The following is a 24000-nucleotide window of genomic DNA, read 5'->3' as shown; positions in this document are numbered from 1 at the left end:
CAAATAGTTGATTGTTAGAATCATTTGGTTTACTTCATTGGTCCGATTACTTTCATTACAGTTGGGATTCTTTTTTAGGAGATAGATGAGCAGATTCCCTGTTAAAGAACAAACAAAATTTCCCTTTTTCTATTAATAACATCTGGCTAATAAGCTTTGGCTGTCGATGTTTTTCATATGATTTAAAGAAGGAGAAAAAAAACCTTCAGGGGAGAGGAAAACAGAAGTAAAACTTGGCAGGTTAGAAGGATAGGCCGTTTTCAGACCGTAATCTATGTGTACCAATGAGGGCCTGTCACTTCCTGCCTAATGAAGGCTGTGGTTTTATTAGTTTTGTTTGCGATTAGGAGCAGCTATCTCCACCTCACAGAAAGAGTTCCCACAAGAAATAACTGGTCTCCCAAGCTCCTTGAGTGTCCTCTTTCTCTCTCTTTTTAAAGATACTAACCTCCTCCAATGATAGTTTTTCTTAATGTATTTTATTTTAGCATGAGGCTCTGATACATCAGCCTTTGGAACTGAAAATATTTCTATTCTCCATGCCCTAATAATTAAAATATTACTTATTGGTGAGGTCACCTACTGCACTAAATGCTTGACTCACAGATAGGAGTGTGGGTTCTGTGTGTAATTTTAATCCACAAGGAATCTATGAGTGCAGCTTTTTACATGGAAAACAACTAAGGTCTTAGGGGGAAGCACACCTAATGATAATCAGGTGATTTGCTTAGTAATACCAAGCGATTTTTTAGTAATTTCTGAATTCTCAACAGTAATGCATCTTGTAAGAGACTGGCGAGCACATGGTCAACCTTTGCTATTCATGTTAATCTTTAATATTACAGTACCAGTAGTATTGTTTAAGTTAAGGATCTGTTAGCTTTTCTGCTAAATCCCCTTGTTTTTAGGGGTTTAAAAATTAGACATAAACATTTGCTTTAGCTCCTGGATTCCATGCATGTGCACAGAAGCTAAAAAAGCCACAGATTTAAGAACCCTAGAGTCTGTAATATTACAATAGGCTAGTATAACCTGCTGGATCAGAATCAGCTTTTAAACATGTTCCTGGGCCAACCTAGACACCCCAAGCTCAGGATTAGAGGTTTTACTAGTAGCTCAGCCCTGCCATGGGTGGTTGGGGATAAAGGACCTGAGTTCAAATCCTACATTTGACCCCACGAGGATCTCAGATTTGCTGAGATGCAGGCAACAAGCCTCCCACTCCCCTGATCCTTCAGGCTCTCTCACATCGGCTCCTCTCTTTGCCCCTCCCAACTCTGGGGGTAAAGGGAGGAAGGTTCGTTCTCCTCCCTTCCTAAAAGCCACCACACCATCTCCTCTTCCTGTTCAAATACGCTTTCTCCTAGTGAATGTACTCAACATAAGGGGGGGAGATGGAGATGGAAAAGCTCTAAGCCAAAAGAGGAGGGAGAATGGGCAGTGCTAATGCATCCATTATTACATAGATCACCAGCCATTTCCCCAAGAAAGGGGTCCACAACCTCAGTTCTGCTGTAGGGGCTCTGGAAAGATCTTGTTGCCATCCCACTGCCTGGAAGGGGAGACAAATTCCTTCACCCTTGGTACCTTAGTAATCACCTCAGTGCACAACCCTAATTAATTTTTTTTAAGATGATCTATAAAATAGCAACAGCAGAAACAAAAGCAATGTTCAAACATTTTGAAGGTTAAAACCCACAGACTCAGGGTGCTCAGGATAAGGAAATAGTATCCTTAATTCATACTTTTGTGCCTAGTTGCTGAAAAGGTATCAGAGAATATTAACACTATACAGGCATAAATTACCACAGGAGCTGCAAATTCTAGACACAATGTGAGGAGTAAAAGGTGGGGTTTCAGGTATAACTTTGAACATTTCAGCTCTGCTGTGGAAAAAATATACCCAGAACACAGCCTGACATTTCAGTGTGTAAATATAATTATGTACAAGCAACCACCATTTTGTTATATTCGCCCCACAACATAAAAGACAAATTGTTACATTTGCATTACACACATATATTTCCACCGTAATTTGCACTCAGAACTCCAGTCTTTCCTCCATATAATCATATCCTACTTAACAAACAAGTGCTTCTTTGCAAATAAGCAGAGGTACTTTGTATGTAACACATGAACTATATCAGGTGGACACTGTTATTGAACAGAAGCCATAATGATTGTTCAGATACATACAAAGAATCAGGAGCAACTCAACAATTTGCTGTTCCATATCCTCTTTCCTTCCATATAATATGTCAAAAACTCATGGAAGTGTGGACAGCAGTTTATAATGATGCTGGCCCTTCATTTGAACTGACAGAAATTTGCTTGTTTAAGGCCTATAGAGAAATTTTAGAGGACTTCTCACTGATGCCGTTAGAGGGGTTTAGCCATAAGAATCCCATTTAAATCAACAAGGTTTGTGTGGCTAAAACACCATCCAATGCTTAGGAAGCTTCTTTTTTTAAATAAAAAACTTATTTATCTCAACATGGTAAAAGAGGATTTGATTTGATCAGTTCAATGTGTGGTGCTTGCATAGTGCAATGATGGACCAAACCAGCTCCTCAAATTCAAACTCCTTCAGCATTTTAGAATGGCAGTTGAATAACAATCTCACTCATTCATCAGCCACGTTGTCCATCTTCAGTATGGCTGATGTATATTGGAGAATGTCTGGGGAAGCTTGCACTGCAGCTGTACATCCTGCATACCTGTTCCAAGGATAAACAGAGGATTTTTATCTCTTGCTCAGCACCTTTCATGGGCCCGGTCTTATTTTATCCCAGCTGATTTCATCCATTGCTAATCTTGACCCACATTTAGGGACACCACTGTGTTTTTAACTCATTCTCAGCAGGCTGTACATTGAGGAAAGACGCTGTATAGTCAGGGGAACTGGAAATTCTAATTGGCTAGAGCCATGAGATTGTTGCCAGAATTACCTCCATCTGTAAATTATATCAAGGCACTTCCTGGGGTATATGGGCAGCAAACGAAACTATGCTGAACTATCATCTTGCATTTTGACAAAAAAAAAATTCTTATAAAAACTGATTTTGTTTGTTTGTTTTTAGGTAAATTTGATATATTTTATCATTTCTCTCCATTATCCATTTCTTATAACTAAAATATGGTAAAATTCTACTTTGGGGAAAACAGAAATGTTCAACTGTTTTACCAAGGGCAAAATTTTCCACATTCAGAGAACACACCACTCTTGCCTGCAACTTCCATTTTTGTAGAAAAGTGAAAAATTGAGGCAAAGCTGCTAATGGTTCAAAAACACAATGGACTTGGTTTGTTTCTCACTCATACTGGTTTTGTACTGTTGTAATTCTTCTTGGGCCCGATTCTTCTGACCCACTAGTTTTACACTGATGCAACTCCACTGCCTTCACTGGAGTCATTCCTGATTTACGCTGGTGTGAAGGAGAGTAGAATCATGCCTGTTTTACTTTTGACTGGTTCATGAAAAATCAAATATATGACAATTTTTGCTTTCTTATTTGTCCTACAGAAAAATACATTAAAAATGTAATTGATCGTAAACTATTCATTTAATTTATGGTCAGTTAAAAATAACTATCTGAAATTCACTGCCACCGTTCATTGTCTTTATTTTAAAAATTAGAGAAAGAAAATGGTCTATTTCCCAGTTCTCCTCTGGTTGCATTAATATTTGTCTGTAATGTCCCAGACTTTACAATATTCAGATGCTGGGAGAAGAAATGCATGTTGTTAGCAACAGAATATTTTGTGGTTGAGAACATATTATATTTCATGGACGTTGCACGGACAATAAAAAAATAGGTTTACATTTTCAAAAAAAAAGCAAAACTCCAGCACTGACTGTAAAAGTGGTTTTAGGCTCTGTATCCCACTTATGGGCTGGAAACATGTGGTTCTATTTGTAAAATTGTACAGAGCAACACATTTTTTAAACAATGTATTTTCCCATTGTAAATTACCCAGAGATGAATTTTCCAGGAAGAAAAATAAGGTTGATGTTATGAATTTTAAAGAAAGTAACATTTTGTTCTTGTATATAAAAAAAAAATAAAAATAAAATGGCACAAGACAAGGCAGTTTTGAAGGGGTGATTGGTTGTGTACTTCACTACTCACAAATTACAGACCTACACCTGTGAGGTGCTGAGCACCTTATGCAGAGAGCTGAGCATCCGCAATTTAGTAGGAGTCAGTGGGAACTGAGCAAGAAGAAGAGATAGAGTAGAGGTCCCTAAGGTCTCAGTTCTGCAAGTTACTCTGAGCAGGTGGACTCCTGTACCTACACAGAGAGCCACTGAATTCACAGGAGTTCCCTGAGGTCCAAAGGTCCATCCATGCAAAATAACTTGCAGTATCAAGGCCCAGTAGACTTCTGCTTCCCTGATTCATGAATGGTCTCATTTATGTAATTTGGCCCAATCCTACTTCCATCAAAGTCAATGGCAAAGCTCCCATTGACTTCGTTAGAAGCTGGAGCAGGCCGAGTGAGACTAAAGTCTGCAGCATCATCAGGCTCAAACCACAGACTTGTAGCTCCAGCGCAAGTGTCAGCATTTCTTGCAAACAACCATATAAACTTACCCAATCTTACAGGGAAAATGCACTCAAAACCACTTCTTTTTCCCTTCCCCCAATTTTAGTTAAGAATGCAAATTGCACGTCGGACTTTGAGGAATATTTTGCCAAAAGGAAACTGGAGGAAGGAGATGGGCATGCAGTCAGCATAGCAGAGTACCTCCAGCGCAGTGACACAGCCATTATTTACCCAGAAGCCCCTGAAGAACTGTCTCGCCTTGGCACTCCAGAGGCCAATGGGCAAGAAGAAAATGGTGAGGCTGTAATTCATTTTTAGCCACTATCCTGACTTCTTGCAGCTGTTGCAATTATAAATGCACTACATGCCTGGGTGTTTACCTTAAAAATTGAAGAGCAGCTGCAGAGGCATGGAATTTCATGAGCAAATATTGGAACTGTAATTTTAGTGTATTGTGATTTTTTTAGTCAGCAAATTATTTTGTAGATGAAGTAAAGAGCAAGAACAATTAAAGCTTAATTTAAAAAGGAAAAATGCTCTCTCTATGGTTTTAAGTTTCTGAACTATTGAATTTTTACATGAGAAATTTAGGATTATTGACCCATAACTCTCTTACTTCTCGATGAATAATTCAAAAAGTGTCCATGAGAATGATTTGGCCGGTGTCATATTAATATAACAGGTTAAAATGGAATGCAAATCATCAATTGATTGAGAAAAAATATTTCTTTGTTTTTCAGCTATTTAAGTCTTCCAAAAAGCGAGAGTAAGGACTTTAATTAATTTTCTAGCACAGTACGAAATGATTCATACAAGTTTGTTGTGGGTGTGGAAGGGGATTGGTGTGCTCTGAAGCCAGTTTGAAATGATGGCACTCTAGTGTAGCAGATTGCAGTGATTCCTGTCATACCATCCTGGGCAATAAGCCCATTAGCTGCCATTGATTTACTGACCTTTTGGCCTGCTTCTCTCTCTCTTGTCTCTCGGCTACAGACCTGCCACCTGGAACTCCAGATGCTTTTGCCCAACTGCTGACCTGCCCCTACTGCGATCGGGGCTACAAGCGTTTGACATCACTGAAGGAGCACATCAAGTACCGCCACGAGAAGAATGAGGAGAACTTTTCTTGCCCTTTGTGTAGCTACACGTTTGCCTACCGCACCCAGCTCGAGCGGCATATGGTGACGCACAAGCCAGGGACAGATCAGGTGGGGGGTTGGTTTTAAGTGATTTCCTTCTATAATAACCCCTTAGAGAAACGATATTGCTTTGATTGGCAATCATTATTAATTTTTCATGGCATTTTGAAGATGCAGATCTTTTAATGGTAATAGCTTTAATTGAGGTCTAAATGATTTTTTGATGGTCTCTTCTAATATGATTTAATAGTCTTATGTTCACGATCGAATGAGTGTGTTAATTTCTAATTTAGAAATTTTATTTGCACTTTAACTTGACTTTAGTTTCGTTTTTATGTTCCTCAAAAAGTGAACGAAACTGTGGTATTTTAATTATACAGTATTAAACATCTCAGCAATTTTAATTCCATTTTTCACCTAGTTTTACTTCGCAATTTTTGCGAGTAGGATCTCAAAGACATAGTAAAAGATCTACTAATTTTTTTTTCATTATTTTTGAATAACCTTTTCAAGCACATAAAATTATGCATATTTTGCATTCTAGTTTTTAAAATAAAATTACACATTTTTAGAGTAAATCTTTCCATAAAATGTATAGATTATGTTTTTTGAGTATACCAATAACATATACACACATTAGGATTGCAGTATCACTATAATTTATATATCCTACCAGTATATCTGTTATAAATCAAAATGATTTTTCCTTGATATGATGAAAGTAATCTTACAACATTACTGCTTTGCATTATTTAGTTCATTTCACAATTACATTTAAGCCAATGCTGTGTGTCTTGAACAGGTGACTGAAGCAAACTGATTACTCAAAAGGACTGTATTCCAAAGCTTTTTACAAACTATACGAAAACTATTTCTTCTGTTATAGAGAATTACCTCTGATAACGGGTGTTATGGAGTGTTGTAATAGAAACTCAACTGGTGTGTCTTAAACTTAAATAAATGAGTGTGTGCATGTGTCAAATTATATAGGCCTTATACCATATTAATTTTTCTGAAACAACTAAAAATCATAATCAGCTATATATCTTTTGATAGATTTTTCTCAGCGTAAGGTAAATTCAGTTAGGCAAACATACATCTTCTAATCATGCAGTTTTGCAATTAGCATTTTTAAGAGAACAGTATCTCTTCCTTGATCTTAAATCAATATAAATGATTCTGGTGCAGTTTCTCAGATCGCTTCCTTTTCAGGGTTTTCTGGTAGGCAAATACATTCTCATATACAATTTTTTTAATCTAACACAATCTGAGGATTTTCCCCCCTTTTGCTTTATATTATTAAAAACACTGGGTTAAAATTCCTAGATATTTATCCAACATAACTGTCTGAATTTTCACATGCAAGAGTCTGATTGTGTTGGCGCATTATGAATGGTAGCTTTGGTGTTGAAAAGTCCCCTCATTTGCTCATGGCATTTACAATTAGTAAATTAAAATGATTGTATCATATTAACAGTGGCACAACTAAAGTTTATAGTAGTCCTCTGAGGGCTATGGGGGGAGACAAAACAGCTGTTGCTGTTTGTTTATGCAACTCAGCAACATATGAGCGCTGGTCCCTCAATGGCGCTCGGCGGGCTGGGCTCTGCTTGATCTTTGAAGGTTGCTGCTGTTTGAACAAACCTCCCTGTGTCCCATGTAACACCATCTGTCTCACTAGGAATGTGGGAAGATTCAGCACACCCTAGCAGTTGTCATACCGTTTCTATGCTGTCTTTTTTGCAATAGGCTTTTGTGTCATTGCTACTTGAAAAAAGCTGACCTCCTACCTTGAGCATCCAGAGTGGATGACTGTATTTTTTTTCATAATTCAAAGTCACAGTGCTTTTCTCACTTGTTCAAAAAGGTCAGCTGTGTTTGATTATATCTTTATGCTGCTTTTAACTTGTCCTTTCAACCAAGTGCTCTCTTGTTTTGCCCCTACTCCTTAGCACAGCACTGGGGGGGAAGAGAACCCACCATAAGAAAGGTAGCTGAAATCTTTCCTGCTGGTTTGTGATAAAAATTTTCCAGCAGCTACAGCTTCATGCTGAAGATATTGTTGCTTATATTTGATAATGAATGAAATCTGATATGTAATACTGTATTTTCTACTAGTGCAGTAAACAGGATTTTTAAACAAGAGGTGTTCCACATGTTTAGAAGACACTAGGAATAATAAGAACCACAAATATTTTTACAGATCAGTTTCTCTCATCATGAGATACCTTAAAGCAACACATTTCTGATGAGAGACTTAGGAAATAATTCTAAAGCAAATATTGAATGCTCATATGAAAGCACTTTCGCATTTGTTTCGGTTTACTGCCAACATTTTGATTTTTATTGCAACACTGATGAGACATATAAATGTACGTGCAGACCTTTTGGTTTGCCTGATAAGTAGAGAGTTAAATTAATTTTGTTTTTTTTTAACTAGAAAACTCTTGGTTCCTCTTGCATAAAATTCATATCAGAATCTTTTCTCTCCAAGCACCAAATGCTGACCCAAGGAGCAGGCAATCGCAAGTTCAAATGCACTGAGTGTGGCAAGGCCTTCAAATATAAACACCATCTGAAGGAACACCTGCGAATTCACAGTGGTGAGTAGCGGAGGTGCTGCTGTTCTCATTTGCATTTTGTTTAATTAGCTGAGTTTTAAAGATTGCTTAAAATTTACACAGTTCTGTTCGTAGCTTCTTAGAGATACTAAGGTATTTCATAAAAAAATCTGACTCATCCTCATTTATCATGCTGTTAATAGCATGGTCTTGCTGTAAGATTTTGATATAATAACGCTTGTTACAAAAAATAATAGATCCTTTGTTATGCTGCTTGAGTTCAGAGGAATTCAGAAATTTTTGTTTAGTTGGCTCTTGGAGGGATCAAATTTTTAAAAAAATGAAAATGCCCAAGTGGAAATAAATGAAATATGGCTCATTTGTTGGGATAATGGACATCTGAGGAATGACTCATATTATATTGCAAGCTAAGGCATTTTTTTTCTATCTAGCTATCAATCTACCTATTTAGCTAGGCTGGGGCCTGATCCATAAATCTAATCTTTACAAGGTGACCCTTTTGTCCACACAGAGACCTGTTGAGCTCTTCCCAGCCACAAAGGTCCACCTGTATGGATGTGATTACTGAATCAGGACCCAATTTTTTATACAGTGCCCATCCTTGTAGTATCTGAATGCATTTTTGAGAAGGCTGAATTGAATTTAAGCTTTATGGATTTGACTGCACTACTTAGCAGAAGACTTATCTACATGTGAGAAATAATACAATTTTTCAGTCAATCTGGTGACTTTCAGGCATTGTATTGTCAAATGGGAAACAATGATTTATAATTGGCCTCAGAAGTGCTAAGATTAAGGCCTTACACCTAAACTACAGTGCACATCATTAAAAACTCACCTATCACTTTCCAAGCTATCTGCAATAACAGTATCATCTACTCTTAGAATATGTGGCACTAAGGAGTGACAAATGAGTTTTAATTGTGCCCACTGTATCTAGGAGGTGACAGGGCTCTACATAACCAGAGTCCCCATGTATACATTCCTTTAGCAGCACATGTAATGCCACTAATAGCACTGCATCACTAACAGAACCGCGACAGAATTGCTTGGCTATCACAGGCATGGAGTCAGCCAGGTGAGATCACTCCCATTTTGCATAAGTCCCCACAAAAGCTAGGATCACCTCGAAACAAGAAGACTCCACAGAGGTGATACAGGGAGAGGTGCTGGACTCAGCCATGTTCATAGGATTCTTAGGCACCCAGAATAAGTAATCAGTCGGGTAGGATCGTTACCTCTCTCTTCCTATTAGCCAGTGGCAACATCAATATCTATTTAAGTAAATGTATAAGATCAATTGTTATAACAGTAACAATAATAATAATAATAATAATAATAAATAATATATTAATGTTTGGTTTTAATTATTGTTTTAGGTGAGAAACCATATGAGTGTCCAAACTGCAAGAAACGTTTCTCCCATTCTGGCTCCTACAGTTCGCACATCAGCAGCAAGAAATGTATTGGCTTAATCTCTGTAAATGGCAGAATGAGAAACAATATCAAGACGGGTTCTTCTCCTAATTCTGTATCTTCCTCTCCTACTAATTCAGCCATCACACAGCTGAGAAACAAGCTGGAGAACGGCAAACCACTTAGTATGTCTGAGCAAACAGGCTTACTGAAAATTAAAACAGAACCACTAGATTTCAATGAATACAAGGTTCTTATGGCCACACATGGGTTTAGTGGAGCTAGTCCTTTTATGAATGGTGGACTTGGAGCAACCAGCCCATTAGGAGTTCATGCTTCTGCTCAAAGTCCAATGCAGCACTTAGGTGTAGGGATGGAAGCACCACTACTTGGGTTTCCTGCAATAGGCAGTAATTTAAGTGAGGTGCAGAAGGTCCTACAGATTGTGGACAACACGGTTTCCAGGCAGAAAATGGACTGCAAGGCCGAAGAGATCTCAAAGCTGAAGGGTTATCACATGAAGGATCCATGCCCTCAAACAGAGGAACAAGGAGTTACTTCCCCTAATATTCCACCAGTGGGTCTTCCAGTAGTGAGTCATAATGGTGCCACTAAAAGTATTATTGACTATACATTAGAAAAAGTCAATGAAGCCAAAGCTTGTCTCCAGAGTTTGACCACAGACTCAAGGAGGCAGCTCAGTAATATTAAAAAAGAGAAGCTGCGAACCTTAATAGATCTGGTAACTGAAGATAAGATGATAGAGAACCACAATATATCCACTCCATTTTCATGCCAGTTCTGTAAAGAAAGCTTTCCTGGTCCCATTCCCCTGCATCAGCATGAGCGTTACCTGTGTAAGATGAATGAAGAAATCAAGGCAGTCCTTCAACCTCATGAAAACATGGTTCCCAACAAACCTGGAGTGTTTGTTGATAAGCAAGCCCTCCTGTTGTCATCAGTACTTTCTGAGAAAGGAATGACTAGCACCATCAATTCATACAAGGACCACATGTCTGTACTTAAAGCATATTATGCTATGAATATGGAACCCAACTCTGATGAACTACTGAAAATTTCCATTGCCGTTGGCCTTCCTCAGGAATTTGTGAAGGAATGGTTTGAACAAAGAAAATTCTACCAGTATTCAAGTTCCAGGTCACCATCACTGGAAAGGACCAGTGCCAAGGCGGTGCTGGCTGCCACTAACACTCCCACTAAAGACTCTTTGTCAGCCAGATCTCCAGTAAAGCCTGTGGACTCTATAACTTCACCATCTATAGCTGAACTCCACAACAGTGTTACTAATTGTGATACTCCTCTCAGGCTAACAAAACCTACACATTTTACCAATATTAAACCAGTTGATAAATTGGACCACTCCAGGAGCAATACTCCTTCTCCTTTAAATCTTTCTTCCACATCTTCTAAAAACTCCCATAGCAGTTCTTACACTCCAAACAGTTTCTCCTCTGAGGAGCTTCAGGCTGAGCCTTTGGACTTGTCTTTACCAAAACAAATGAAGGAACCCAAAAGTGTTATAGCCACAAAGAACAAAACAAAATCTAGTAGCATAAATTTAGACCACAACAGTGTTTCTTCATCATCTGAAAATTCAGATGAGCCGCTGAACTTGACTTTTATCAAGAAGGAGTTTTCTAATTCAAATAATCTGGATAAAAGCACTAACCCAGTGTTTGGTATGAACCCATTTAGTGCCAAACCTTTATACACAACACTTCCACCACAAAGCGCATTTCCTCCGGCCACTTTTATGCCACCAGTCCAGACCAGTATTCCTGGGCTGCGACCATACCCAGGACTAGATCAAATGAGCTTCCTACCACATATGGCCTATACTTATCCAACTGGAGCAGCTACTTTTGCTGATATGCAGCAAAGGAGAAAGTTCCAGCGGAAACAAGGATTTCAGGTACATAGTCATAATTGGTTTGTTTTGAAAGGCTATATTTCAGTATCCCTTGTCATGTCCTTTTATATAAAAAGAATAGTCCCCAAAGTTAAATGAAACCTTTCCAACAGACATAGCAGAATTTTAGCTTGAACTTGAAATTGAAAAGTATGGTGGGAACATTTATTCAAAACAGAAGAAATATGAACACATTTAATGTTTAGCTTTTAATTTCATTAAGGTTATATTTGTCTTCCATGAGAATTTTATATACCTGACAATGGCCCAGAGAATCCTCATTGACAGAAAACACTGTGCTGTACCTCCATAATGGCTCTATACCACTAAAAGTCGCATAGGCTCCCTAGCACCATGACTTCATTGGAACTGCTCTGCCTGGAAGTTCCCCCAGCTCATGGCAGCCTCCAAGACCCACAAGAAGGGCTCCATATTTTCTTTACTAGTTTCTATGAAGCCAGAGAAGGGACAATGTGTATCCCTACCTTGGCCCTGCCTCAGGCCAACCTACACCTCCCCTCAGCCCATCCAGTTCCCATTACTTACCCCTACATTGACTTACCAGACAGAGGTTTGCAGGAGGGCCAGAAATGGAAAGGAATGGTCTGTGGAAGTGGCACCTGAGCCTGCCCATTTCCATGTAAAGTCCCCTCCATGTTTATATCTAAGGGGCATGATTTGGGTTACATTTGTTAGTTCTTGGGTATGATCCTATATTCCTTTCTCAGGTAAACTCTCATAGAAGTCAATGAGTAAAGGGTATATGATCTGGTCACTTAGGTACTTAGGTGCCAAAGGGTTGGTCTAGACTAGAGAAATCACTGTCTTCTTCAGATATTCATAGTGTGTAAGAATATACATGTGTGTATGTATTAAAATATAATGTACACAGTTTAGTTAAATGAGTTTAACTGATTATAGAAGAATAAGTTTTTACATTTGTGGACATTCCCCTATGACCTATTATGCTCCATTTGTAATTTTACTAACAATGTCTTATAGTTTCAAATGTGAAAATCAGGTATGGCTTAACGTTATAGCCTGTAATCCCTCTTTGCACAATAGGAGCATAAATAGCACTGCACCTCCATAACAGCTGTTCCACTATTCCAATTTACAGTACATCTGCCCTCTTTCTAAATGTATTTAAGCCTATTTAATCTTCTCTAATATTAATTAGTGCAAACCTAGTCTAAGAAAACTGAACTGTGTGATAGCAAATGGAAATGTATGTTATCATGCAAGTTTGCACTCTCTTTGGATCAAGACAAAATAAATATAAAGAAATTTAATAATTTACTGATCCACATTCATTATTGCTTAATGCTGAAGGCTATTTTAACATAGATAGAACATTGATAAAAAGTGTTATTAATATTCCCTATTTCAAATTACAAAATTAAATATAAAAATATAGCTTGAGGCCTTTAGTTGGGAGACATACATTTAAATGGATTGCATAATAATAACATTTTGTACCTAAATATAAAATTCAATTAAAATCTTTCTACAGATACAGAATATATCTACGGTTCAGTGTTTTGACAGAAAAGATCTTTAGTTGTTCCTTACATTTATTTCATAAAAGATATTAAAATACCTTTTATGATCTTTGAATGTAGTTCTTTACATTATCATTTCCTGCTCCCTGAAATACTTAGCATCTGTATCGTAAACACTCTCTGTTTAGATAATTCATACAGCTTCTTACTACACAGTGTTCAAAAGAAGACAGAGTTTTCTAAGGCAGTTGAAGACCAAGAGGGACAGTGAACGAAGCAGATGTTCCTTGGTAGCAAGGTCCAGTCCTGTAAACATTTTCTACTGGGCATAGTTATTATCATGAGTAGCCCATGAGCCAATGAGACTAGTCATGGTATTGAGCACTGTGCTCGGAAGTTTTAGCAGGATCAGGCCCCTGCTGGTTATAATTTTAAGTCTTATAGAATAGCTCCCTAATTCTATATACTGTAGGAAGACAAGATGCAGCAGTAAGCCACAAAATACAGGAAGCACAGTGTTTTACATAAACAATTTGGTTACATCGCAGGGAGAATTGCTTGATGGAACACCAGACTACATGTCAGGCCTAGACGACATGACAGACTCTGACTCCTGTCTGTCCCGAAAGAAGATCAAGAAGACAGAAAGTGGCATGTATGCATGTGACTTATGTGACAAAACATTCCAGAAAAGCAGTTCCCTTCTGCGACACAAATATGAGCACACAGGTATGAATGCCTTAAATGTGTAGTTAGACTTTCATTGCATGTTGTACATTTCATAATATTTAATGAGTACACTTCTGTGACATAAGATGCAGCATATGCTGAGACTTTCAACAAGGAAGAAATAATGTGTTTTGCTTAGCTCAGACTGACTTTTTTTTCTTTACTTGTTTATTTGTTGTTTGTGATTTTTTGTTTTTGTTTTGTTGCATCTTAATATCTTTTTTGCTCATCCCAAAATACAATGTAGAGACTATGAGCCCAATCCTGACAGATCTTGTCCTACTGAAAGCAATGGGAATTGAGGGCACTCAGTAGCTCACAGGATAAATCCCTGTATTAACAAATTTCAAGTAAGGCTGGCCCAGTTGCATAGTTAGAGAATGAAATTTGATATATTATAAGGTCTGGAATGAGGAGTGATATTGTTGTATCTTACTCAGGATCTGATCCCGTACCATTTAAATCAATAGAAAAACTCCCTTTGCCTTAATGTAAAGTGTAAAACCTGACCCTCAATGAGCTATTTAAAGAGAATAAATCCCTCTCATTGGCCTGGGATGCCTAAAGGGAAGAGAGGTTGCATCTTACTTTTTCACTTTTTACTGCCTCATTTTATAGCAATTGTTAACTATTTCCAAGTGCAGTTGGTATTGACTACAGTGAAGAACAGGTGGAGGTTAATGTAAAATGGGACCCTAAATAAAGAAGTATGTAAAAGCCCTTCAGTCCCCACTTACATTGGCCATGATAGACTATATCTCCTTGAAGATGATCGTTCCCTTGACTTGAGCCCAGGGCAGAACTGGATTAGGAAATGAAAAGCTCACAGAGGAACACACTTTAATTCAAAATATTTTGGAAAGGAGAAAAACAGGAATTGGGCTCCAAAAAACAATACAAACAGCTAGTTACATCAGACAACATAAAAATGTGATATCAGTTACCATGTTTCAGGAAAGATGCCAACCTCTAACTGCTTAGGGTTAGGAAACTTTTACCTTGGCATAGTGCTTCCAAAACATGAGGTTTCCTGCTTTAGGAAAATGAAATGAGTCGCACCTTCCCATTCTCCTTCAACCACATCATGTGTGGTTAAAAATCTACACACCTCAATTAAAACATCTTCCATGTCCCCACACCCTTGGCTAGTACTTCATGCCCCCTCCCCTCACACACACACACATATTTTGGGAAACCCATCTGTAGATCTTTATAATGTGATACCTCCTCTCCTTTCTTACCTGCCTTGAGGAGCTGTAAAACAGTTAACAAAGTTGACATTTAAAGTATCATCACTGGCATCTGAGGTTCCACCCATTGAAATAAATGACACCTCAGAGCTAGTGTATCAAGCTCTCTGCAAACTCAGGCAGACCTTTCTGAACTGATTACACTCACTTCACATTTTGAAGGTTTGTTTCACAGCCGTAACAGCTGGAGAAGGAGTTTTCTTTAAAATGAAAGCTGAGCCTCTGGATTACAATTTAATAGTCTGTCGGACCTCTGCCCCATATCCTTTGCATTTTCTTGGGGTGGTACACCCCACACTTTGAGAAACATTGCCTTATAGGCAAGTATTTTTATAATTGTTCATTATGGGGTTTCTAGCATCTTCCTCTGAAGCATCTGGTGCTTGAGCATCTGGTGCTTATCACTGTCAGAAACTGAATACTGGAGTATCATTAGTCTGATCCTGCATGCCAGTTCCTTTTGTCCTAAATCAGGAGGACTCATAATAAAGACAGCAAACAGTGGGGTAACATTACCCTCCACCCTACAATCATGGTTCTGAGACTACAGAGATGCCCGTGGTAATCTTCTTAAAGCTGCAGGTAAAAATAAAAAGGAATTTGAAGAGACATTTTAGAAAATGCTAGTGGTATTGTTAAAACTGAGTTATAAAAAACTATGTTTTAAAAAAACTATTAACGTTTGTCATGGAAATTTAGCGTCTGAGGAACTGATGGTGCCTTAGATAAATTTCAGCCCCTTGTGATCAGTCCTTCTTACACTTTAGTTCTAATTTTTTAGCTAAATCCCATACAGAAAAATAGGAGGGAAGTTAAAATGCACATGGGATTAGGAAGAAAATTAAAAGCAACATTTTGGACCCAACTGGTTGGTTCATTGCTGAAAATGAGTTTCACATTGCGTTATTCAGATCAAATTGTTTATTCCATATAAGAAGCGTTGAAGGCTTTACGTCCCTGCACCTCTCCTTTCCTGAATTATTTTATTACAGCCATCTGCAAACAGTATGGTTTAATACATGACTACCGTAAAGCTCTTATGTTAGAACTGGCCTTCACATATATCGGGATCTGGACATATGGTCCAGTCCCATAAAGTTGGTAGTCCATAAGGTAGACAGACGTACAGTGGAAAGGCTGAAAATTTGACACATTGAAATGCAAGCAGTTACATTGATTTTCAAAATTAACTGTTTGCAAAATCAAAAATATGTTCTGGTATATGAAAAGGACTACCTACTGCCTTAAGAAACAGTGTCCAACTATAGGGTAGTAACTTTCCTCTCATAGAGTAGAATAATAGAATATCAGGGTTGGAAAGGACCTCATTTAGTCCAACCCCCTGCTCAAAGCGGGACTAATCCCTAATTTTTGCCCCAGATCCCTAAATGGCCCCCTCAAGGATTGAACTCATAACCCTGGGTTTAGCAGGCCAATGCTCAAACCACTGATCTATCTCTACACCTTCTCCTTTGCTGCTCTGCTTCTCTTGGCTTTTCAACTATATGTCTATCAATTTTATGGGATTGAGCCTTATGATCTAGAACATATATATGGTATCATATGGAACACGGCAGAACTACAGTATATCAAAGCTCTAGTGGCATTTACAGAGAGGAAGGGGGGGGTTTTGTGGCAAAAGCGTAGATGCTGATGCTATGAGATCTGTGTTCTCTCCTGCTTTGCCTCAGACTTCCTCTGTGAATTTGAGCAAATTACTTAATTTCTCTCTCATCTTCTCCTATCTGTAAAACAGGGAGAAATTACATCAGCCTGCCTCTCAGGGGTGTAGTGAATCTTAATTCAAGCACACTGAAATCCTCTGATGGAAGTTGCTATATAAAGTGCAAAGTATTATTATGAATGTATTTTATTTTATGGAACTTCCAAACATCATATTGTACAGGGGGTGTGGAAGCTTTGCAGACCTTGATTTAGCCTGGCCTTGATAGCTCATTCACTACCTTTGGAGGCGTGCAGTAATTGAATTTTACGATAAAGATGACGTTTACAACCACTGTGATTCAAAAGAAATCCAAAATTGCAAAGTTTTTCTTCATTTGCCCGTTTTGTTAATCTAAGTGAGTTTCAAATTGTTTTGATACTTTTGGAAAAAGCTATAGTTATGAAGCTACAACTGCATCTTTTAAGATATATGAGAAATTTCAATCTGTGTTTAAGGCAAGACACTTTGTACTGCCCTTAACTTCCACTTCCGGATTCTGGATCATTATAACAGTCGGCCAAAAGTTTTCAATTTCAAAAATTTAATGAAAATTTTTCACAAAATGTTCCTCTTTTTTGCCCATCTCTAATCTTTATCCCTTTTACTTCATTTAAAAAATGTCTTTTGGGGCAGTCAGAATGCTTCCTGACCTTCCTAGAGTAACACAAATAGAGAACCCAGCTTGTGAATATTTGATCCCTTCTGAAGTTTGCTATTGGATTCCTATTTTATTTCACTTTCCCAGATAGTCTCTTTAGAATGGTCTTGGTGCTCTCTTATTACAGCAGTTATAGCCATGAGATGGCAGGACATTTTTATAAAACGTAACAGGGCTAAACCTTAATCATAACTGATGGGCTCATTTTACCTGCTGACACATTAATCACATATATTATCTATTGATGCTGTTGTGTTTGTCTGAATCTATACTAAAAATCTGCAGGTTGTCAGGTCTCTGCTTTATTGTTTGATCAGTCAATGAAATCTTTCATTATTAATACCTTTCAGATCTATACGGTATAACCAGAGGTTAGCCAGTGCTAGAACAGTCAGATACAGTGGGCTGGATACTCTAATCTGAAAAATTTACTGTCCTGGCTGACTCTGGAGAATTACCCAGGCCAGGGGAAAATTCTGTAGGAGTAAAGTTAGGGAAGGTAGCATAACCACACTGTCTGTTGCCAATTGCCTCACCCCACATTTGGCTGGAGGAGAAAGAGAAAGTGTTTTTGGGGAGGCCTAGGTAGCTCTTGGATGTCGGAGTGGAAGGGGTATGTGATGGAGCTGAGCTTCATAATGCCTGATCCTCCACTTTTATGGAAGCAGCAGAAGCAGCATAGGTTAGAGTAAGTCCCCTGTGCTCCAGCTTTTGTCAGGGCTGAGGATCAGACAGCTAGAATCAGCTCCCTGTGGCTACCACTGTCCATTATGTCCAAGTGCAGCTCGAATGTAGTGAAGAACTGGGGCCAGAGAGACTACAATCCATAATTTTGTAACTTCTGAGATATGTCACTGCCTTTCTGAAAAACAATTTTGGATAGGATCTGAGCTCTGTAAAATGCTGCCACCTGTAACTTAACTGCACAAAGAGGACTCGTGTTATTGCTGAATGAATTGCATTGGTTCTCCCAGGTTTATAATATGGTACACATTTTGGGACCAGTGTATCAGAGTGCCTGTCCTGGGGCCAGATTCTTGACTTCAAAAGGTTGTTTGACTTCAAGTGGAGCCATGTGTTCATGTTAGAATGAGAGCCTTTATAAGATCATAGTTACTTAAAATCACCTGACACTGCTTTGTATTTAGGTTATAAATAGAAAATTATTATAGCAAATGCTAGGTAGCACCCTGAGTTAGTGCTTCAGTTTTTCTCCTCTGGAGACATGGGAACAGACCCTGATTCTGGTCACAAGTTAAAATTAATCAGGTAGTTTCATTCTCATTCTCTTTTGTTTATAATATTTAACCATAACAAAATTCAGTACAATTGTCATTTTCTGCTGTGGAGAGGCCCAGAACAGAAATACTAGCAATCTTGCATTATAAGATAGCTATTATGAGGGTGAATGTGCATATGAAGAGCCACAAGACTGAATAAAGAGTTAGAAAACCTGCCTTTTAGTGATAGACTCAAGGAGCTCAATCTATTTAATTTAACAGAGAGAGGGTTAAGTGTGACTTGATTACAGTACATAAGTCCTACATGGGGAACAAATATTTGATAATGGACTCTTCAATCTAGAAGACAAAACATGATCTAATGGCTGGAAGTTGAAGCTAAATAAATTCAGACTGGAAATAAAGCTTACATTTTTAACTGTGAGGCTAACTAAACATTGGAACAACTTACCAAGGGTTCTGGTGGATTCTCCATCACTGGCAATTTTAAAATCAAGATTGGGTGATTTTCTAAAAGAGATGCTGTAGGGTTTATTTTTGGAAATTCTATGGCCTGTGTTATATAGGAGGTCATACTTAATGATTACTATTGTCCTTTTCGGCCTTGGAGTCTATGAATCTTTTATCTGGAAATCAACTTCCAGTACTTCCAGGTATCAATCAGGTCAGAAATGCTGGATGGAATTATGCTTTCTTTAAAAAAAAAAAAAAAAGTGGGCCTGAAAAAATGTGCATGCTCTTTGTTTTGAGTGGCCTGGTGTCAAAGATGGGAATCCCAGGCAGATTTGCACAAACCAATTGGCACAGAGAGTAAACATTTGTCTTCAGGGAGAGGGATCAGAGTTTGCATCCCAGAATCATCATTAAGGGTGAAAGAGGCAGTGTCATCATGGCAGATCAGCAGGTAGGGAAGATTATAGAGGGTATGATAGAAGGAGTGCTAACAGAATGGGGCTTCCAAAAAATAAAGGTCCTTGGGTAGCTGGGCACCTAGCACATGCCTTGTTCTGAATACCAGTTTGGTTTGATTCAAGTTTAGGGGGGAGGTTAGGGATTGTTCTGGCTTCATCACAATCATTTCACCACCAATAGGAATTCTTTGGCAGAGCTGCACAAGGAAACCTGCAGTGTGCCTGCAACACAACAAAAGCTGGAAACATTTTTTTTTTTAATCCTGCCTAGGAATCCCGAAGCCTACAATTGCTGCTTTGTATTACATCATATTCTATTTTATTGCTTATATGGGCTGATGAGGGCCTTATGGCTGGACTTTTACTTTCATCCTTTTCTTTTCCACTGTATATTTTATTAAGGCCTCTTTTTTTTTTTTTTTTTTTTTTTTTTAAGCTTTCATGCTGATGTTTTATTTCCAGATTGATTCTGTAAACTAAATGTTGTCCTGGAGCTTAGTAGAAAATTAGCTCTCTCTGGATAGTATTCTGAATTCCCAGGTCAGGAGTTTTCCTTATTTAGAGCTTGATTCATACAAATTAACATGCCATTGAAAGATTCTTTCACTTCACTCAAATACAAATTTAGAATTCCCCATTTTATACTCAAATAATGTAAAAAATAGGTAAATTGTGTGCTTGTGAATTTTTTTCTGGAGATAGGCGTCTTCTATTAAAAACAGAACAAGTGTGGCCTGGGCAATTATATATAGATTGCATTTATCTTGCACCTTTGACCCGCTCACTGTACTCTGGCCTTTAATCCATCTCTGCCAGGACTAACTCTAAAATCCCCCCCCCCGCCACACCCCACGCCCAAGAAGCTGCCTTTAAAAAAGAAAACAAAAATGCCACAAAAATGTTTCCTTCTTTCGTCTTAACTGAGAAATTTCTATTCTTCCCCCATCCCCTTGAAAAAAAATTACATTTGCCTGAGTCAAAAAAATGGTGATATTTAGTCCAAGACCAGTTACAGATTTAAGATCTGAAGTCTCATAACTTTGCAGAGCTAGAAATAGGAGCTCTCTACCAATGACTATGGCAAATTCAAGGCTACACAGCACTCATTTTTAGACCAAAAAAGTCCAGAGATACTGGAATTTTAGAGATTTTTGTGTATAGAAATGCAATTTTAGGCCATTTTTAGAAGCTTTTCAAACAGATTAGTTGTAATTGTATCTGTCTGTAAACTGAACACAAGTTCCTAAGGGGGCCAGTTTTTGCAGATGGCAGGATACAAAAAAAAAAAGTCCAAATATTTGTTTTAAATCTCTCTAAAACATTTATGAACTTGTATGACTGTAAAATATGTAGCATATTGGTGCACAGTGGTATAAATGTTTTATTGGCATCCATTTACGTTGATTTGCATAACTCACAAGTAGCTTCATCAGCCATGAATAATACAGATCATCTCAAATAAGTCCCAGTAAAAGTGCTTAGCGTTGGGCCTAACTGTACTCCCATCGAAGTCATGACATTATACTACAGCACTGTCAGGTATAGTATATTATCTAGATAAGAGAGAGAGACTGTACTTGCAGCCTTCCCCCCCCCCCCACCCCTCCACGTGTGTAACAAAAAAACCCTTCAATCTTATTATATGGCCTATTTAGTCATAAGAGGGACTATGCCCAAATGATATTTACTTTTTTCAAATGGCTGAAATGTTGAGGTTTGAAAAAAACCTGATGCAAATGTACAGTAATCTGATATATTTTAAAATATTTGTATTAACGTTGTAACAGCTGCATTCTATGCACTGCTAAGATACGTTGTGCAGTATGTCATCAAAGAACTTTGTACCACCTGTCATCTTCTACTGGATCCAAATTTCATGTGTTTGTAAGGACTTTAATATGGATGTAAATGGTAGACAGAAGAGTTCTGCATAGTCTTTCTGGCAATAAATTAATGTACAAAATAAGACATTTTACCTTTTAATTTCTAAATTAATTTTTAAAATAAATATGGATTCTTCCAGGAATTCTAGTTTTGTGCTGGCTGAACTTAGTGGAGTATTTGTTAAAGGGAGGGGGTAGAATGAAACAGGAGGTACAGTGTGTTAAGAGCTACAACAGTCAAGAAGACTGTTTGTGTGAGTGGCAGTTGTAGTAAACTTACAGGACCTAGAATAGCACCAGACAGCAGGGAAAGGTGGACTGATTGGAGAGGAAGTGGGAATGGCTAGAGAAGTGGCTTGGAGGGAGAATTGACTTGTGTTTGATGGCAGCTAAGATCACCACAGTTCAGGCCAGGCAGGTTGGGCACAGTTGGGAGATCGAGGAAGGATTGGGAAAGGAAGGACCATATTGAGTGGCTCAGGTAGATTAGGGATTTCAAAATAAAGCAGGAGCAGGAACACTTACGGAGAGGTAAAACAGCCTGTGATAAGATTTGGGTTGCCGGAAGGGCTGCAACATGTTGATCAGAAAGTGAGATCAGCACTCGGCTAAAAAGACACATCAAAACTAGAGTTGCGCTGAGGAGGTGGTGTATAGATGTGGATTAGGTTGGGATTTCATGCCAAATCATAGTTTGCATACAGATTTGATAGTGCTGAAACCGATATTATAAGATTTCCACCATCTTGAATAAGATTTTGTTCACAACCAAACCAGAATCAGAGAATAGCCTTCTTCTGGTTTTGGATTCAGTCCAAAGCCAAAGTCAGTGGGGCATATTCGGAGCTGGAGTTTCAAATCCAAAACTGCAGTGAAACATAAAGGCGTTCAGTTTCTGAGATTTTGGTTTTGATCTTTGTTTAGTCATAAATAACAAGTAAAATATTGCTGAAATACCTACTTGCAGAATTAACCATAACGGCCAAATACTCAAATATTTCGTTCATATTTGGGTTGAATTTTAAATTCAGCTGTAAAGGAATAAAAGAAATATCATTAAACCCTCAAAATATGTGCATGAACTGTTTAAAACCCAGAAGAAAAGATATTTAGACTTCAGCCTGAACTCCATCCATAACTCATCCCCCAATTTCCTTGTCACTATTCTGTTCCTTTTTGTGGTTTCTCCTGTATCCTCCTTTCTGCCAGATCTCTCCAGATAGGGACCTTTCATTTCATAACATAGGATTTTAGGATTCCTAAAGCATTCATTACAGCCACACCTTATTAAACTTAAACTTCCACAGTAGAACTGAAGGGCAGCTGCAACTAGGCGGTACAACATTAGCACAAGCTCTGGTCATTCATTCTAAGACTCTTGTTCAAGTAGTTTTTATGTCTGACCTTTTCTCTTCTTGCATTATGTCATTGACTACAAAATAAAAGAGAACAGATTAAATTCATAAAAGCACAGCTTCAGTTTTCCTGGAAGTTAAGATCCTTCAATCCTCCTCAAACATTTTTCTGCTTCCGACTAGATTTCCTTTCCACTGCAATGGTCTGTCAATGAGAGTATCCCATCTACCCAGAGCCTTAGCTCACAACAATTTTCTTGTCTGCCATCCCGTACACATCATACATCACCACATCTCATCTGTGGTTTAAATATATTTTTATGCTCAGACTATTAGGTCTTTATAGTTTTTGTACTGCATCACTCTGTCTCTTTCTCTCACCCTTCCACACAACACATGCTCTTCTAAGAGGTAACAGTTGCCCCACTTTAAGTTAGCTCATGGGCACAACTGACAGGCTGCTCAGGCTCCAACTGTGTAGTTTATTCATGCTCTGGTCACATACTACATCACCTCAGTTTTACAAATGATACTGAAGAACAGGTATATTCAACTAGTAAGACAGCTTCTAGTTATCTACATGTATATGCACATTAGCATGGCCTTTAGGCACTGAATAACAATATTAAATATATTTAGTAATTACTAATTGATGTTTTGTATATTTTTACAGTCGCACAGTTGAACAACACTAAGCTTATAATTTGACATTTAGAAAATGAAAACCAGGCTGAATATACTGTTTGATTTTATTTCAGTATTCTGAAATCTAAGTTGTTTGGTGGTAGGTCTTTACCCAGTGTATGCACCATATGTTGTGTCTGTATGTCTTCCTATTTCATCATGCTTTTCTGAATTTTGTCCCATGGCATCATGCTGACAAGTATTTCTTGTCAGCTCTATTTTGGAATTAAGCTTTAAGCATGGCAGCTATGGAAGGTGTTGAAGGCATTCCAGTACTATTTGTGGCCTGGAATCAACCAGATGTGTTTTAGGGTTGGCATTGGTTTTGAGTTTCAAACATTGGTTAGAAACTGCCTGAAATGCCAAAAGAAATACTGTATTCTGCAGCTGAAGAGTACTTTAGCATTCAATGTGTAGCTGACATCTCATGGAAAACTTTTGGAAAA

The 24000-nt window shown here is 38.1% G+C and overlaps 1 protein-coding gene across 6 annotated transcripts in view; it reads left to right on the top strand.

The window, feature by feature from the left end:
* The window catches only part of ZEB2 (zinc finger E-box binding homeobox 2), a 131507-nt gene that overhangs the window by 104459 nt on the left and 3048 nt on the right, over positions 1-24000 (top strand). For 5 of the 6 annotated variants that reach the window (XM_077830532.1, XM_077830529.1, XM_077830531.1 and 2 more), the window contains exons 5-9: positions 4655-4843; positions 5542-5756; positions 8182-8290; positions 9649-11618; positions 13666-13846. In XM_077830532.1, coding sequence (XP_077686658.1) covers positions 4655-4843; positions 5542-5756; positions 8182-8290; positions 9649-11618; positions 13666-13846 — 2664 coding nt within the window. The remainder of the gene's footprint in view (positions 1-4654; positions 4844-5541; positions 5757-8181; positions 8291-9648; positions 11619-13665; positions 13847-24000) is intronic. The other variant, XM_077830533.1, reaches the window with a different exon arrangement.

Source organism: Eretmochelys imbricata, chromosome 11, assembly GCF_965152235.1.
Source record: "Eretmochelys imbricata isolate rEreImb1 chromosome 11, rEreImb1.hap1, whole genome shotgun sequence".
Classification (NCBI taxonomy): Eukaryota; Metazoa; Chordata; order Testudines; family Cheloniidae; genus Eretmochelys; species Eretmochelys imbricata.
This window is presented reverse-complemented; position numbering and strand designations above follow the sequence as displayed.